This window comes from Patiria miniata, unplaced genomic scaffold, assembly GCF_015706575.1.
Source record: "Patiria miniata isolate m_02_andy unplaced genomic scaffold, ASM1570657v1 HiC_scaffold_28, whole genome shotgun sequence".
NCBI lineage: Eukaryota > Metazoa > Echinodermata > Asteroidea > Valvatida > Asterinidae > Patiria > Patiria miniata.
Genome location: NW_024037067.1, coordinates 489,818 through 508,201, shown reverse-complemented (window position 1 = coordinate 508,201; position 18,384 = coordinate 489,818). Strand labels below are relative to the sequence as shown.

Below are 18,384 nucleotides of genomic sequence, written 5' to 3'. Positions count from 1 at the left end.
TTCAACAGTAATGCTTGTGTAACACTGACCCCAAGGAAAGTTGATTTACTGCAGTGTTGGATAACATTCAATTGATTCTAAGTTCTAAGTAAAAAAAAAAATCAATAAAATAAAACAACAACAACGTAGCTTCACTGAAACCAAGCTTGGCTACACTGAATAGCTTCATCATTCGACGAAATTATAATTCAATACAGAAGGTTTTTTTTGATTTATCATCCAAAAAAACGAGTAAGTTTTACTTCAGCCAAGCAGAAAATAAGTTTTACCGTGGTGACAACTTTCTATGCAGCGCGCCCTCTTTTGAAGGAAATTGTATTTGGCTTCAAATCGACTTTTATTGTTCGCGCTAGAAACAAACCAGGACTACATAGTTTTTTTTTTTTTTTTTTTATTTCTTGACAATTTATCGTCCGGAAATCGAGTGTTGTTTGTGTTCCATGCATGTTGACTTTGATAGGAATCGTAATTTCGTGTTCAACACATCTACAGCACATTGTTTTGGTTAGCCTAATTTTTTTTTTGGTTGAGGATTCCTGGGCCTATATTTCGAACATTCATGGGACGAACCTTTAATTTGTTACAGCAGATATTTCTTGGGTTACCGTCCGACAAATCGGTGTGTTGCTTTCGTTCTTTGTATGTTGGCTTTAATTGGGATCGCAGTTTTCAAGCGAAACATACCGCATTTTTTGGTTATAATATAGGTTTTCCCAACTATTTTCAAACGTTTATCATTCGAATTCACAATTTCTAATATTTAAATGTGTCCACCAATATCGATTTAGTGCACTTCCGATGTTTATTTTTTTTCTTTTGTCAGACAATTTCAAATTCAGTTGAAGCAAATTCAAACAATGAGCACACGTTTTCGTTCTGGACTATTCGATTTCATCTCGTCTAGGTCGAACCTTGTTATTCAGAAATGCAATTCGTCTATTTGATTTATATAAGACGAGTAGGATCTCCAAATCCTGCCATTCGGCATTAGCTTGGACGAATTTGACCTGCATGCAATGACGAATATTCTCGCCCCGGTGACTAAAGAGGATGACCAAGCTTTGAAATTGAACGGTAAATCACTAAATTGGTTTTCTTAAAAGCGTGTGATATTATTTTTTCGTGGACGAAATGGAATGATAGAGTTGATGAATTTTAATGATAAAATATTTTAAAATAGCAGGGAAAACCTATATTGTTGTTGTTGGACTATTTTCCAAACTTTGTTGTTGCTTTACAACCAATCATTCAACGGAATTGTTATTCCATATAGCGGGTGCTTCTTGCTTTATCGACTAGAAAACGAGTGCGTTGCTTTAATTTTTTCAATAAGGAATAATAATAACATATATATAAAAAACTATATATATATAAATATCGAAATGAAATTAGGCTACTCATTCATGACTCGTAGATTTGATCAAAAAGCCGATCAACACAAATTCAAACTATATTCACAGGTGTGACACAGCGAAATCGGTATGGCAACCAGTTTGAATGGGACAGTGACCCAGAGCTACAGAATGACCTTATAAGGCATGCAACTCGATGAATGGCGCTTACTATGACGTATTAGTCATTCATAAACTTGTCACCGAACCCAAGGCAACGATTCGGTACACTGCACCCACACAAAGAAAAACCCGCCGTAAATAAAGTATGCGTCAAGCACCGTCTATTTTGATAGTAATCGCGTGCAACTGATGTTCGGCAGTACATGTACTTGGCGTACAGTTTGGGACTGGACGGTGTCATGATCAGTTATATTACAAACAGTTAACAAGAAAAGAACTGAGTTAAGCGTTCTTGGTTTGGTTTTGTAGAAGAACTTTGAGAAGGAGAACTTGTGTTCGCAAGATGGATGCGGCAATTTGTCTGATGATTGCTGTAATTCTTACAGCAGGGGAAACTTGTAAGTTCACATTTTTGAAGGTTTGTAGTCAGTTCTATAGGTTTCGAACGATAGACGCTGCGGAAATATGCCAAATCGTTTAAAATTCACAGATATACGCACTGGACACCTTTCCCATTTTTCTTGACAACATCGTGTCAACTATTGCGTCTTGAATAATACTCGTCGTTACTTGCTGTTATCAAACCAACGTGTCTTTCTTTTGCGCCTTCGTGAAGTTTCCGCGTGTCGTAAATTCGTTTGAAATTCTTGTTCCCCTCTTCAAGCTGACGATTCGTTCGACTTCAACGAATACGAACGTTTATCAACAGGCAAGTATGCACGGGTTTTGCTTTTTGAAAATAAGTAATTAGTCAATAATAAATGTACCATTTGTTGTTATTCCAGTGAATGCAGACCAGTGTGTTTCCAACCCGTGCAGCAATGGCGGTACATGCTACAACGAATACGAGGGGTACGGCTGCCTGTGCCCGGCCGGTTACAGCGGGCCACGCTGTGAGCAAAGGCAGAACAGCGGAGGTCAGTGTGGTTTTTTTTTTCAAATTTGAATATCGTAATTTTGTTGTACGTTTAGCGCCTGATTCACCCTGCAAAAGGTCTATGGAATATTTTCTTGCACAGCAAGGGTCTATGATAAGCGAGCCGATTTGGCAATTAATTATGCAAAAAGCTGCGTCTTGACCTCGGGATTCTGAATTTTCAGCGGGCGCCTTCTATCTGTTCTTCGGTAACCCGTTGGTGTGTGACAAAACCTTTCATAAAAATCAGCCAATCCACAGCTTAGACCACATGTTGTGATTGAATCATTGAAATTTCGTCACAGTCTCTAAAGACCATGCTGTGGTGTATCCCACGTTTGTACCGTTGCTCTGCCTACGTAAATGTCTGATCCTCGAACTAACCCCCCCCCCCTCCTCCACCTCTCCCCCACCCATCCCCAACCAACGCTTCGAAAACTTGAATAGTGCAAGTAATATGACAGCACGATGTTCTTATCCTTTTGAACAGGGAGGTTGGGTTTCTGCCCTGATATCACAAATGACAGGGTCGGGCTGTGCGTCGAGGATTGCACGGACGATTCGTCCTGCCCAGCCCCGCTGAAATGCTGTTCCAATGGATGCGGCCACGTCTGCACGGCTCCGGTCATAACAGGTGAGTTATATTCGCTCTTTAGTATGATCAGTATCGCCAATTAGGCCATTTAAGGTATAGAGAATCATTTGCATTAATCCCAAAAGAAACCCACCAAATCATTAAAGATCGGTACTGGTACTAGACACCCTGTGAAATTATTCCGTCTGGCTTGCTGTCATTTCAAATTTAGAAAAGTTTACGTTTTTGTTAAGATTTTCCCCCACCCTTTTTTACTTCCGGTGTTAAAGAAGTGCAGTTATATTAAAAATAGGGATTTCAATTTTAAAACTGTCATTTTTTTTTGGGGGGGGGATATTTCGTTAAACCAAATTGTTAAATCAAAAACATTTTGGTAACAGCGTTAAATTGTGGTTGTTCAGTTTCATTCCAGTTTCAAATGACACGTTCTATTCTACAGGAATTTACAACTGGAATTCACTAACCAACCGATAGTACTTTGGAAAAGGGAATCCAAGAGCGGATCAAGAACACAATTTGTTGGGGGCCAACAACTATTGTTGTTCCCAAAAAAAATGTCCGAACAATTTACGGCGTGGGGTTCGGGGCCCGCTTAAGGGCCGGGAATTGTTTTGTTTTTGTTATTTCTGTTAGATTCTAGATTCTCTGTTGTGCGATCTGAGACAATGTTTATTTCTGACCACTTTAACCTCATTTTGTTGAACAAAGAATTAAGCCTTTTTTTTGCGACCTCAATTCAAAACAGCAATGATTCTTTATGGGGGGGGGGCATGGCTCCTGTTCCCCGCCCCCTCCCTGGATCCGCCGTTGAGGGAGTCCAATTACAATTATACACACAGTCACTTTGCGTGAACACAAAGTGTTGTTAGCTTTTGTCATATTTCCTTTCAATGTTGTGTTTATTTATAGAGGACATGTGCGGCAATGGCGGCACGTGCGTATACAACACCACTTTTCTGACCACTTTAACCTCATTCTGTTGAGCAAAGAATTAAGTGGTGTACGCAGGGGCTGCCTTTTTGGCGACCTCACTTAAAAACCAAAATGATTCTTTGGGGAGGCGGGCACGGCCCCTGTTCCCTGCCCCTCACTGGATCCGCTGTTGAGGGAATCCAATTACAAAGTGTCATTAGCTTTTGTCATATTTCCTTTCAATTTTGTGTTTATTTGTAGAGGACATGAATTGGTGTATGTCCAACCCGTGCGGCAACGGCGGCACGTGCGTTTACAACAGGCATGGGTACGGGTGTCTGTGCGATGCTGGTCGATTCGTCGGCAGCCACTGTGAAGTACCTGTTCTCCAATCCCCATCACCATCGTCGTCATCGTCGTTTCCTTCATCCCTATCAACACCATCAACGCCATCGATATCACCATCACCACCAGCAACATCGTCGATATCACCACCATCTTCATCATTGTCTTCATCATCAACATTGCCAGGTTAGCGTCTCCTTTAAAATAGACCATGTGGTCTATGACGTGGCATATTTTGCATGCCATTTGGCCCACATTAAACAGTATGGGCCTATGTCAACACTAGTCTTTTAAACATCCATATTTCAAGAGATATACACGCAGTGCAGAAGAGAACCGTTTGCCTAACGTTGGCATCACGTGACCACAATATCCAATTTTGAAAACAAATTTCACCCAGTCTATTGACCTGAAGCATAATGACGTCATGCTTTATTTACACGTGCGCTGTCTTATGTGAGTTTGGCGGTTCTGTCCCAGCCTCACTCTCATAAGAAATCGCACATGTAAACAAAGGGTGATTACATCATTGTAAAAGTGATTCAGATCTATCTGGTACGACCACAGCCTCAAAACTCGCGCCGTGGATTAAAAGTCTGACACCGGCTTGCGCGCTTTTGACCAAAAAGTTGCACCCATACATTCCGTGGAGTGATAATTTCTTGAACAACGCAAATGTATTATATGAAATGTTCGCCTGCGTCGCAAGATGCACTTCTGCCTGCAGACATTTAATTCATCCTTAAGTCCATACGGCATTTGGATTGGTGCGACACTGGAAAGCCACTCTGAACGAAACGGGCGTCAACTGCGTTCTGAGAAACCCACTCATAAGATCATGCAAGATTGCAAAATTAGTGTTTTCAGTACGGTGAAGAATATAAAGTGTGTTCAAGTTCATTAAGATCGAGTAACTTTCAAGTCAGGCCCGGATTAAGTATTTCGTAGGCCCTAGGCATCAGTGTTCCGAAGAATGGAGAAGGAATCGGAAAGGAAGAGAGAATAAGAACAAAGTGGAGAATGTAAATAATAAACATCGCTGCTTAAAACTCCTCGAAGCTAAAATCCGGTTCTGAAACCCATGCCAAAAGATTGTACATTCTGTCATGTCGGCACAAGCTGCAGCGCGAAGTCGCTTCATATACGGGGGTTGACTGCTACAACTGTGCATATAAAAAAATATGAACATATAAATAATCCACTATAGGATTTAAAGACACCCCCCCCCCCCCCGCTGATGTCTGGGATCAGGGAACAGGCCTGAACAAGGTATGCGCAAAGGTACTGAGCATGTACATGCAGTTTTGCGACAATGAAATAAAAACATTAGGCCTATAGCTGGATTGAATTTTGTATTTTCGAACAATTTTAAAAATTAATTTCGAACGATTAAAATACAAGCTCTCAAAATAACAAATTAATCATTCTTGCAATTGTTCTCCAATAGAAAAGAAAGAAAATAAAACAAAAAGTTATGTGGCGATGGCCAAGTCTTCAGGAGTCGGACTTATGACCCTAACTCAATGAGCCCCTTACCGACTTCCATATAGAACTCTTCTGGGACTCGGTACCCGGCCCACCACACCTCCTTCCCTGTCCATCCATGTAACTCGAAAGTCAGGCACCATAAAGGGAGGAAACGAGGTGGCACCCTAAGCCTTGCTGCCGAGTCAGCAAAAGAACCCCGTACCTATACGCAGATGCCAACCTGGACTTCGCAGACAGTCCCAACTTGTGAGTCAGCTTACCGACCGACCGAGCTAACTGCTGTTGGTAAATGACCACGGGAAATTAATACTCTTCAATGACAGAACTGCGGTCAACGAAAACCAAAAAAATGACACCATGCGGGTTCGAACCCCTAACCATGGGTCCGCTGTCAGACAGCTTAACAACTATGCTGTTTCAGTAGGTGCTTTTCTCTTTGCATTTAAAAACATAATCCTTAATTCCGCTGTGGGAGACTTACTCTGTGTTTCATAGCTGCGCGAAAGATGCGTCAGCATCGTGCTATACACATGAATGCTGTTACGTAACTCTTTTCTACAATCATTCTTATGTACCGAGCAGTTGACTATTCAGAGTCACTACGAGTAATTAACCTCACCATGCTCTTCCTTATTCTGTCTCATCAATTATTGTTTCGCGTCGCGCGTCTTTCGGCCGACGCTGATATGTCGCTATCATTGAGATGATTTCTAGCAAGTTTCCTCCACCGAATTATATTTATATCAAACTACTGACCCATTTACAATATTTTTTACGAGGGAATTTTGTTTGTCTGATTCTAATTCAGCTCCCTTAGCTAGCTTGGGAAAATTCATATGTTCTTATACTTACGCCAAGTCTAGGGAATGATGCCATTATAATACAATGTAACAATAACGTCAGCCGATGGCATAATTAGAATCGTGACCACGCGAGTGCAATGACAGCTAGTGGCGTAAATCAAATTACGGTCGACAATACAAGGCCCATTTGAATGGGTGTCATTAAACAACTTTAGCTAAGTGGTTATAAATTCGGGTATAGCGTTCTGCCGCCTTACTACAAACACCATTTTGATACAAATGTAACCGGGGAGAGCTAAATAAATTGGTTTACTATGGTTCACTCTCCTACAACCGAGTGGTTCCACTACATTGGTATAGGTCCTAGCTCTCTGAGAGAGAAAACTTTTCTCTGCGCGTGTGTGTGTGTGTGTGGGTAGGCCTATGTGTTTTATGGCACAATATGTAATTAGTTAATCAATAAACGCTGTGGATACGATTTTTTATTTGTTTGTAGACATCACCATACTTATTACATATGGAACAGTCTGATATCGATTTCATATCATCAAAATAATGACAATAGTAAATTATGTCATAAATACAACAACAACAACAACAACAACAACAACAACAACGACAACAAAGGCATTTCGGTTTTGTGAATGAGACATGGTGTTGATCTATTTGGGAAACAAATAATCAATGTAATCATTTTTTTTTCAGGAGACGACAATCCTGGTAGCCCCGAGGACGTCGCTGGTAACCAACAGCTGCCGACGGCCATCATTATCGCTGCGGTTTGCAGTGTAATAATAATTGTAGCGATACTGGTGCTCACCGGGATTTTCTTGTACCGAAGAAGGTGAGTCGCCATGTCACGAATAGTTCTAGGGGAAAATGGAAGACAGGTTTCCCCCAACCTCGTTCCCATGATGTCGAGCAGTACGCTCCCACCACTACCTGCTCTCTCACACTGGTATTGGATCATTTGCATATCCATTTTTTGGGGGATACGTATGCAAATAAGGAATAGTCTGGTGCCTGCGTGTGCTTTACATCAGCGCTTGTTTTTGTTTATTGTGTCTGAGGTAAAAACAGAATCAATTCGTCGCGGCGTGAGTTACGAAAACACTTTTTGTTTTTCATAGTTCAAATGTTACAATTTTTTATCCAGCCAATATGCAGTATCACTTTTCATATTAATGTTTTCAGATTGGAGAGAAAATGATTATCTTTGAGAAGGAGGAAATTTTAGAAATTACACTGAACATGAAAGCACGTAATACACGTTGCAAATATAAATCCATTAGCTACTAATTGCGCTATCCAATCAGGATACAGGAAGCAAGTTCCCATCCCAGGACTTATACTGTTGGAAACAAGGTTGAAATAAAGTAAGCCCTGATACAAGGTTGAGGTTTCCCCTACACAATACCCTCCAAATTATCATCAGCATATTGAAATGTTCATGTGATTTTCAATCATCATAAGGACAAGCAGAAAAATAAAAACAAAACGCGACAGAGCGCCCAAAGGCTTCATCCTGCAGTTATCACAGTGACGTGTTGATTTGGTTCTTTGAAATATATGCATAACTATATAAACATTATAAGGGTGGTAAAGCGTCGTCAGGGTTTCTTTTTCACAGACAAAAATTACCACTGAACTATGAATCAAAACAGCCTCGCAATAACTCGCCTACGGAAATGAGTCGCCTGTGACAGAAAAAAAAACCCAATAACACCAAAACATCTGTTGATTTAATGTGTGTGTTAGTGTATTGGTACCAGATTATCTTCAACACTACAAATAAGAACAAAGAAGTACGTTTCCATTTGTGCTGATCGATGATACACCGAACGGTTATCGACTGATAGTCCGGTGATATTGAAAAGACAAGAAATCATTATGTTGTTATTTAATGTTCCCATCATTTGGTTTATTTATGACACAGAAATCAGACGACTGATTCGGACACCGTATCCGTGGACAGCGGGAAGCAGATCATAAAGAAGGGTCCGGAGACGGGTCAGGAGCCTTGCTACATGGAACATGGACATCAGATGGCCTGAAGATGGGAACCAGCCGATGTCCTCTACCCCACAGTCTTTGCAACAAAATTATTTAAGCCATACAGTTTGATTTCCGGGTGTGTTGTTCTAAAAAACTTAATAGAATAATAGACATGAATTATTCATGACTTTGCACTTGATGAATGCTTCAATAGCGCCCTCTCTAAAAACCAAAGGCAAAGGTGTTCGTCGCAATTCACTTGGCCCTAGCGGCGGTGGAACGGTTTCAAATGGGAAGGGGGGGGGTGCATTACCGAAAAGGGGTATTTTTTTATATATTTTTTTCACATCCGTTCTGAAATGTAAACACCCATAGCGCCCCCCCCCCCTCGGTTCTGCCGCCCCTGCTTGGCCCGAACTGTGTAAAGTCTGTTTAATTCGTCTCACGGCTTCGCTCAGTTTTGCAAATCAATTCTTCGTGCAGCTGAGCGGGGTGTTATCTTTTGTATAATGAAAAATAGAATTAGCTGTTGCAAACTGCTTACCAACCAAAAGGACCTATGGTATAAATGCAAAAAAATAGTTAGTGGCCTGACGTTTCGACCCTAGCAGAGTCTTTCTCGAAGGCTAAATGACAAGACTATAAACATAAACAGGTACATGTATACATTACTGATGTAACAAAAGCAGTCAAGTGGAAATAGATGATGCAGAGGAAAATACACAGAGAAAGCAGGCGGCTGAACAGAAAGGAGGGTAACAAAAGGGAGGGGGATTGGGGGAAGGGGATGGTTGACCACAAGAGGTGGGGAACACAAAGGACAAAGTCAATGATGGGGAGAGGGAGAGAAAGGTAGTTAATTGGTGAATGAGGCAGACTGGAGGAGGGGGGGGGGGCTTATCTGTGGTGAAAAGGAGAAGGCAAAGACAAAAAGTTATTAGTCATTTCCTTCTTGGATGTTCAGACCATGGGGTTGAATGGTCTGGAGACGTCTTATCCATAGTTTCTCTCTACTCAGACGAACAATCTCTCTGTGGTTTCCTAGTGCCTCAATGCCCTGTAAAATCATGTCAGAAATTGAGTGATTAGGAAGATTGAAATGATGTCCTACGGGTGTATCCAGCTTATGGGTGTTGACTGTGGATCTGTGGCCGTAGAAACGTCTCTTGAGTGTAGTTCTCGTTTCACCTATATATTGAACACCACAAACTTTGCAAGATATTAAATAGATTAGATTGTCTGAAAATGGGAACCAGCCCTATGTCCTATACCCCACAGTCTTTGCAACAGAATTATTTAAGCCATACAGTTTAATTATCGGGTGTATTGTTCTAAAAACCTTAATAGAATAATAAACATGCTTTTGTTACATCAGTAATGTATACATGTACCTGTTTATGTTTATAGTATAATGGTCAACAAACAAACCAAAAAAAACTTTTACTGATATGGTTTCAAACTAAATATAGAGGGGAACAGGTTTCCATGCTGCCTCAATACTACACTAACCTAAGTATAGCATATTGTATTTCGTAATACATATACATGTATGTTAAAATGAAAATGATGTATATCTATTAATATTTTATATACAGCCAGTGAAGTTTGTATTAAGAATATTGAAAAGATAGTATATCAATGATTGTTAAGGAAAGTTGAACTGCAATGGTTTTTCTGGCGTTTTATTATGAATACAGAGTCTGTGTCTTTTTAACTAAGCATGGTGGGCCATTCAATGATAATCAGTTTATTGTTGGGACAATATTAATTGTTCTAGTTCAGCTACCAAGATCAATTTGAAGTGTGACATGTTCTATTCTCGCTAGCACAACGGCTTGGCTGTAAATATTAAGCTTAATGCAGAACGGAAAAAAAGCTGTTGACTCACCTTTTTTTCTTCCAGGTACATGTACAGCAACGCATGTGCAGCAACGCATGTGTAGCTGCACATGTGTAGCTGCACATGTGTTGGTGCACATGCGTTGCAGCAACACATGTGCAGCAACACATGTGCAGCAATACATGTGCAGCAACAAATGTGCAGCAACACATGTGCAACAACACCTCTCAGGCGTGGTGAAATTTTGACAATTTGTGCTTGATATTAAAGTATTCAACAAAAATGCTCTGTTATTGATAGTGGATACAACTAGGTTAACCTTGTGTTTTTCTGAAATCAACGGGACCAAACTCAGAACTTGCTTTTAATACTTTAAGGGAGGTACCAGCCATATTGTATTTATGAAATGCATGGATTACAATTATCGCTTTTGCCACATTGGCTGCTTTGTATTAGAGACAAGCCATTGTAATTATTGATTGTAACTTTTGAGCAATTTAAATGTTTAGATGAATATCAGGTTTCTGTAGAACCAAAACAATTGCACATAAAAGACATGAAAGTTGCTCTCACTGGATTCCATTTAGATATGTAAACTCCCAAAGTGTACGGTGAATTAATTGAAGTCTAAATATTTAAAAACTATGAGGCATCCATGTTGATGCTTTGTCAGTGGTTGTGACCACTACTCCTATGGCGCGCCCTCCGTCTACTGAAAGAAAATTAAAGTAGACCGTTAGGCAACTTTGTCTCCGTGCGAGACACTATGTCGTTTAGCGCACCCTTTTTATGGCGAAATATTTTAGGTGCCAAAACAGTTTGGTTAAAATGCCCTCGTTAAATAGTGCAATAAACGAACTTCCAATTCAGTAAAACAGACATTTATTCATTTGCAAGGGGAATATGTTGCTCTTGTTCAACCTTGTTCCATGAACATTGACTTTCATTCGGATTGTATTTTTCACATTTAAAACGCTATATTATTTTGGTCCTATTATTGTAATTGTTCGACAGTTTCTCATGAATTGAAATCTGCCGATGTTACATATAATGACAAATTACAGGACGAAATTTCAATTGAATACATTTGGCGTTTCATGAGTTATTGCCCAAACAAGTGTGTCCTTTTTGTTCCGATTTATTTTTTCACACATGGCATAATTATGGTATCGTTCTTCTAGCAGAAAGTCTGTGGATTAGACGATCACGTGTGCATAATACACACCACAGCCGTCTGATAATATCCGTACATGTTATGTCATTTGCATTCATCCCTATGTAGCCCACCAATTTATTATCGGAAGCGCACTTCGATTAAAGAGTGTCCTGGTAATAACAGCCTGTAAAATTATTTCGTCTGGCATGCTGTCATTTAGAAATGCAATGTAGGTGATTTCTAGCGATCATTCTATCGACTGATTTTTGGGATGCAGAGTGCCGTTGACATAGCTGTTTTTACCTCTCTGCCGAGAGGCTCGAGGGGTAAAAAGGAAATTTATTCTAACTAATATAAGAGACTAAAAAAAACACTGTTTAGATATTTTGGTAAAAGACTGGCACATAGTTGTGTTAAAATGTAACCGTAAAAGGGCCGGGGGGCGGAATCCGCCCCCCCCCCCTCGACTTTTTCCGCGATAGCCTTTAAACATCTTTTTTTTCGCGACACGAGCTTTTATGACTTTTTAGCCTCGAGCCTTGCATATCTTTTGACACCAAAAACATGGCAATCGGACAAGGGGTTGTCGCGCAGCGAAATTTTTTCCGGCGCTACGCGCCGTGAAAACTGAATTTTCCAATATACGTCGTGTACACAAACCAGAATTTCCATTCATACATATGAATAATTAATTAGCCATAATTCCAAAACCCTTTGACCTTTGGTCATGACATTTTTTGGGTATGTTTATGAAGAGTTGCTCTATGCATGTACCAAGTTTCAATATCTTTTCTTCACTCGATAGCTGAGATCTTGGGGGGGGGCAAAATCCGCCCCCCACCGGCTGAGAGATGGTCAAAATAACCCGGCCCCTTTAGGGTTAAAAGAGGCAGGATTTTGGGTAACATGCAAATGTTGATTTTAGGCAATAAAACACAGCTTTTTGCTACAAAATTGCAAAATTCAACAAAATTTGTCAAAATATACTTAATTAATTGGCAAAATATACTTAAAATTGCAATTTATAAAAATTTTGCTTTTTTACCAATAAGTGCCTTTTTTCACCCCTTTTTATGTCAATTTTTTATTTGATGTATAACTGAGTGCATCTTGGTATTTTGTACCTGATCTGCTTCAAAGTGGTAGCTAACATGACCATTTATTATATAAAAAAAATATGACCCTCAGTATGACATTTTTACGGAATTGCCCTTTGAGAACTTACAATGTTAATTATCATTATTGTCCATGATTTGACTTGTAAACCATAACAAGCTGGAAAAAAATTGTGGATATGAAACAGATTTGCGAATTTTATGCGTTTTTAATTTTTACCTCCAATCGAATGACAAAGATCGACTTGGATGTTTTATAAAACAAGTAAAAAATGTTTTGCATTCATGCAATGGTGAGAATATTTTCATTTGTCGAAAGATGAAATGTTTTATTCAACTGGTTGACTTTGATGGAACATTCAATCTTTCAACTCATGAAAATATTTTCACCATTGCACTCTTAAACATTCATTATTTGTATAATAAACTACTAATGATCACGTACCTACTGTAATAAGGGGAGGCGTACTTTGTTTGGCTTCTGACGCACTGAGGACACTGTCGATATATAAAAAAACGTTTTGATGGCGCAACAAACATCGTCATTTCCCTCCTGGTTGACAAGTAAGTGCTTCTGGAGAACAAAAGTGGCGCCACAGGGTATCAAATCTCTCTGGACGTTATGCCAAATAAACCTCAGTAAGAGTTTGTCTTGTGGGAGAAGTTTCAACTGGTGAAACATAGTCTGGATGTCGCCTGAGATTGCTACATTAATGGGTGCTGGCGGAATCTGAGGAAGACTCCAAGCAGGGAGGCACCAAGTTTGGGCCCAGGCAAGAGGTGCTGGTTGAGGATCCTCCCATCATGTTCGGAGGAACAGTCAAACTGCCATTGTTCTCAACAACACGGTGTGGACAGTGTGGGCAGAACCATGACTCGTCTGTCCGGTTAGCTTCGTCCTCTTAACATAGCCCGCATCGACCAACTTCTGGATCTTCTAGTTCTGGATTTTGGCCAGGTTTGTCTGCTTTTGAAGTTTGTGCTCGATGTTTCTAATCTGAACATGGCTACTTCTGTGTCAGCATGAAACTAAACCCCGTCCTTAGCACGAAGAAGAGGAGTTGCAAAGCGCAGTGCATGGTCCTTCGTTATCGACTCGAATAGTCTGGTCTTCGAGTAGGTCGATCACTTGCTGGTCTTATTTAACACTCCATATCACCATGAACTTTTAACCTTAAGTTATTGTCATCATGGAGGGATAGGCCTATTCACCTGCACCCAATGCATGTACATCTGAAACGGCAGTGTCTACGCACATATACTTTTTGCTTATCCTATTTCGGAAATTTACCACGTGTTCAGTGATTAAGTGATTCTGGAAATTAAAGCTTTTCTTGTAAAGTGTTTGCTATTCTGCGTAAAGTCAGTGTTAGAGTCAGTGAAACATGATGATTGCAATGCGACATATTTTTTTCTGATATTTGTGTAAAGGATATGTGAACTGCAGTATCATCTGACATGTATCGCGAAATAGGAATCACATTCACTGCAGAGCTTGAGGCCAGCGGTAAACATACAGTGTACTAAACAAAGCCGTTGAAGAATGGCATTGTCAAACGGGACATCGAAGGACAAAAAGGAACTTTTTTTAAACTAAACAAATGCTCCCCAAAAAGAAGAGCATTACTCACCTAAGCCCGTTGTTTATTCTATTTGTTATTTTATTCATTGTTCTTTTTAAAGTAACACTACCGTTAACATTAAAATTGTCCATGGTGTTGCTGACAACTGAGGGTGAGTATAATGTCTTTCAATGGAATCCTTCTTCTTTTTCATTCATTCATTTTCATGATGACTTGATGAGTTGGGCCCAACTGTCCCTGTCGAGCATAGTGTTGGAAAGAGATGGACCACTCAGACCAGTTTATAGCTTGATGGATGTTTTCAGGGTCATGTTTGGACGACCTTTCCGTCGAGGGGCTTCAGGATTCCAGAGGAGAACTTGACTAGCTGGCTCATTATGTCGATAAACGTGACCGGCTAGCCGAAGGCGACGATGTCTGATGGTGGTGGAGATAGGGTGAATGGTTCCATACAGAACAGAGTTAGGGAGATGTTGTTGCCAAGAAACGTTCTGAACAGCCCGCAACATCCGTGTATAGGTACCATCAATTGATGCAGAGATCTTTTTTGGTCAGGGTCCAGGACTCGCAACCGTAGAGGAGGATGGATTCTACTGAGGTCTTGACGATCTTAAGTTTGGTGGACTTGGAGATCGAGGATCTCCATACTTTTGTCAGTGAGAACAGAGCAGCTTGAGCTTTTCTACACTCGATATTATGAGCTGTGCTGGTGATGGGTTGATGACCATGTACTTAGTCTTCTTTGCATTAAGAGAGAGACCAACGGACTTGCAGCAAGCTTCTACTTTGTGGAGGAGAGATTCGGCATCAAGGATGGTATCAGCAAGCAGACTAATGTCATCTGCATATTCTAGGTCGGATAGGTATTGGGCAGGGTGTCTACTACTCCTACGGCGTGAGAGAGTGAGACCATCGGTGACATTTAATGCTGTCCGCAGGGTATAATCCAGAATTATGACGAATAGGTAGGGGGCGAGAATATCACCCTGAAGAACTCCATTGTTGACGGAGAACGAACTAGATTCACCTTCAGGAGTGAGAGCAAAAGCACTTGTATCTTTATACATAATTTTCATAGCATGAATGGTCTCCGGGATACCGCAAGCATGCAGGATCTTAAACATTGTTGGTCTGTCAACAAGTCAAATGCTTTACGGAAAAAGATAAAAATGATGGCACCTTCCTTCTGGTGGTTACAAATTTCCTCAATAAGGCGCCTGAGGGCAAGGATTTGAGAAGAGGTTAGACGTAGAGGCCGAAAGCCACTTTGATTGGGACGGAGTATCTTCTCAACTTCCGGACGAACGCGATTCAGAAGTAGTCGATTGTATACCTTGGTAGCAGTTTGAGAGAGGCTGATTCCCTGGTAGTTGTCTGGGCAGCAGTTTGAGCGCGGCTGATTCCCTGGTAAATGTCTGGGATGGTGAGGTCCCCTTTCTTTGGAACTGGGACGATGCTGGACAGGCCCCATTCTAGAGGGCGGTTACCTTCAAGGGTTGCATTGCAGAACCGTGTGAGATATTTCTTAAGTTTAGGAAGCATCGAAACTTCAATAGGTATGTTGTCCACACCAGAAGCCTCGCCAAGCTTCACTTGTTTAATGGCTATGTTGACCTCTGTTTCGGAGAATTTGCCAGTTCGGATGTAAGGGTTCGGAACAAAGACGGGATCAATGGAGACTGGGTCATTGGAGGCATTACCAGAGCTGAGAAGGTTCTCAAAATGGGATTTCCAAGAGGCAAGTCGATCATTATCTTAAATGAAAACGGTGTTTGAACGTTTACCAGAGAGCTGTTTTACCAGTTCCAGGCATTTTGGATGGAATTGGTCGATTCCCGATCGTCAAAAGCACTGAGGATGTTGTTGACTCTGCAGTCTTCTTGCTCGGCATAGACACTGCTGAGGTTGGATTGAGCAGCAGGAAGATTGGTTTGTAAAGAGGTGAGTGCATTTGTTCGAGCTACATTGACTGGTGTAGATGATGCAATGGTATGTGGTCGTTTGGTTTGCGATGGAAGGAGAGACTTCCCAACACTCTCACACACTTTGACGAAAGAGCCATAAGATTGGTCGTCAGGGCACAATGAGGACCACTCATGGGTGATACGGTCCTCAAGAGAGGATGCAAGTTCTTTATCTGAATGCGTTGCAGACCAGTTCAGTCTAGGACGGGCAGTAGGTTTTGTGGAACGAAGACTGGGCCTTATCTTATCACATACTATACGATGGTCGGAGCCAATTGGATCAGATGTTGAAAAGCTTGATAATCTAGGATGCTGTTTTTCCAACGTTTACGGCACAGGATGAAATCAATCTGTGACAGGTACTTGTTAGGTTAACGGTGAGTCCAGAGCTTTTTGGAGGACTTCTTAAATAGTGTGATGGCAATCAAAAGGTTGTTACGATCGAAAACGTCACTGAGGAGCTGACCATTACGGTTGGTAGTAGAGTGGTAGGAGAACTGCCTTGCAACATGAGCGTTGAAGTCCCATCCGATGTCAAGAAGGGCATGTAAGGGGAATGGAGGCAATGGTGTCATTGAGACATTTTGTAGAACCCAGTAATAGACGCCTTATCACTGGTGTTAGTGGGAGAGTAAAAGGAGACAACGTATGTCTTAGGATTGTCTTTAAAGATGGCGAGCATAATTCTGTCGTTGATCTTAGAGATGGACGTCAGCAACGGAAGCAGTGATGTTTGAACAGTTATTGCTACACCACCAACGGCTGCACCTTGTCGATTCCGAGTTGCGGAAGAGGTGAAGATGGTTGATGATCCTAAACTAGAGATTCGGATATCAGGGTCTTCAGGTCGATTCACTTGACAGTGCTCTTGGATGCAGGTAACAGATAAATTGTAGTCACATAATGTTTATTAAGTTCCTCTCTTGATGACAGCGAAGAGAGACTGTGACAATTAAGCTGATCAAAAAAGGATAGTTTTTCTAGGTCAAGCAAGACCCTTCCGGAAACTATTTTTATCAGATGATGCCCTCCCAAGAGGGTTTCGGACGCCGTCGTAATAAGACAAAGTGTCAATAGTTCCGTGAGAGGGCAGATTTGAAGCAGGGGCTTTAACCCTGGTGCTGAAGGCTGAACTCATCATGTTTTTAAGAGGCTGAATACTCAGTGTGACGCCAGGGAAAATGACAATCTCCAAACCACTCTTAAGGAATACCACAGAAAGAAGTACTGCACGCCATCATAACCAGGTGAACAAGCCTATCAACCAAGCCTGCCTATTCCGCCGATACAGATTGTATGTACTAGACTGGAGAGGTCCCTCACCTACAGGAGTCCAACATACAGGTCTACTCATGTAGTTTAGCCGACCAGCCGAGGTCAGGATACCGGGGTGTGGCCACTGCCGTACACAAGTAGTTCAGTGGAGCCATACATGAGCTAGGGTGAACTGTTGGAACTAGTGGTTAGAGCCCCCATAAACATGGGCGGTTGCCCGTCGCCAAAGGTACTATCCATCCAGAACACCCCAACACCCCAATGGATTCCTACAAAACAGAAATCAATACGAACAAAAGGAATTCAATAGGGACAATAACCTTTTCACTACACAATATTCTGCACATAATGAGATATGAAACTGAGTTGATTACAATGAGGAACACAGTACATGCTCCATGCATCTTGCGTGAGATTTGGTCGCACTTAATTTTGGAGCATTTCAATGGCCTTGAAATTCAAAATCAAGGGTTACGTCCAACCATATTGTATTTGTTTTCTAATAAAAGATTGGTCTAACATGGATGACTACTATTACCAGAAAAAATACTCTAAATAAAATGTCTAGTGATTCAGTTAAAACTATAGTGGAATAATACTTTGTACACATTCATGTTCAAAAATTCGGTTCGCTAAGGGAGCGTCTCAAAAGTCGGAACGGGAACGTTCCGTTAGACCGTTCCAGCGGACCGTTCCATATACTACCTTAGACTGATGGGTCTCCTATACCCTAGGTCCTCCCTCTACTGACACTGCAACCCTACTGTTCCACTTCAGTGGGCACCAAGCTTGCTCTAGGATCCTGTCTACTTTGCATCCTCACAGGATGCAACTTCACACTCCATTGAATTCACCTTTTGCTACTTAAGTATTCATTTTCTTA

At 41.1% G+C, this 18,384-nt stretch overlaps 2 protein-coding genes across 2 annotated transcripts; one reads left to right on the top strand and one right to left on the bottom strand.

The window, feature by feature from the left end:
- Positions 1 to 1,719: 1,719 nt before the first annotated feature.
- Positions 1,720 to 8,885, top strand: LOC119734995 (delta-like protein 3). Its single transcript, XM_038208663.1, has 6 exons — positions 1,720 to 1,912; positions 2,300 to 2,431; positions 2,921 to 3,064; positions 4,199 to 4,468; positions 7,279 to 7,417; positions 8,510 to 8,885. Exons 1-6 carry the CDS (start codon positions 1,858 to 1,860, stop codon positions 8,625 to 8,627), a joined length of 858 nt encoding a protein of 285 aa, XP_038064591.1. The 5' UTR covers positions 1,720 to 1,857; the 3' UTR covers positions 8,628 to 8,885.
- Positions 8,886 to 14,915: 6,030 nt separating this feature from the next.
- LOC119735041 lies at positions 14,916 to 16,801 on the bottom strand. Its single transcript, XM_038208730.1, has 3 exons — positions 16,693 to 16,801; positions 15,596 to 16,016; positions 14,916 to 15,393 (listed from the first exon to the last, which is right to left on the bottom strand). Exons 1-3 carry the CDS (start codon positions 16,799 to 16,801, stop codon positions 14,916 to 14,918), a joined length of 1,008 nt encoding a protein of 335 aa, XP_038064658.1.
- Between the last annotated feature and the right edge of the window lie 1,583 nt (positions 16,802 to 18,384).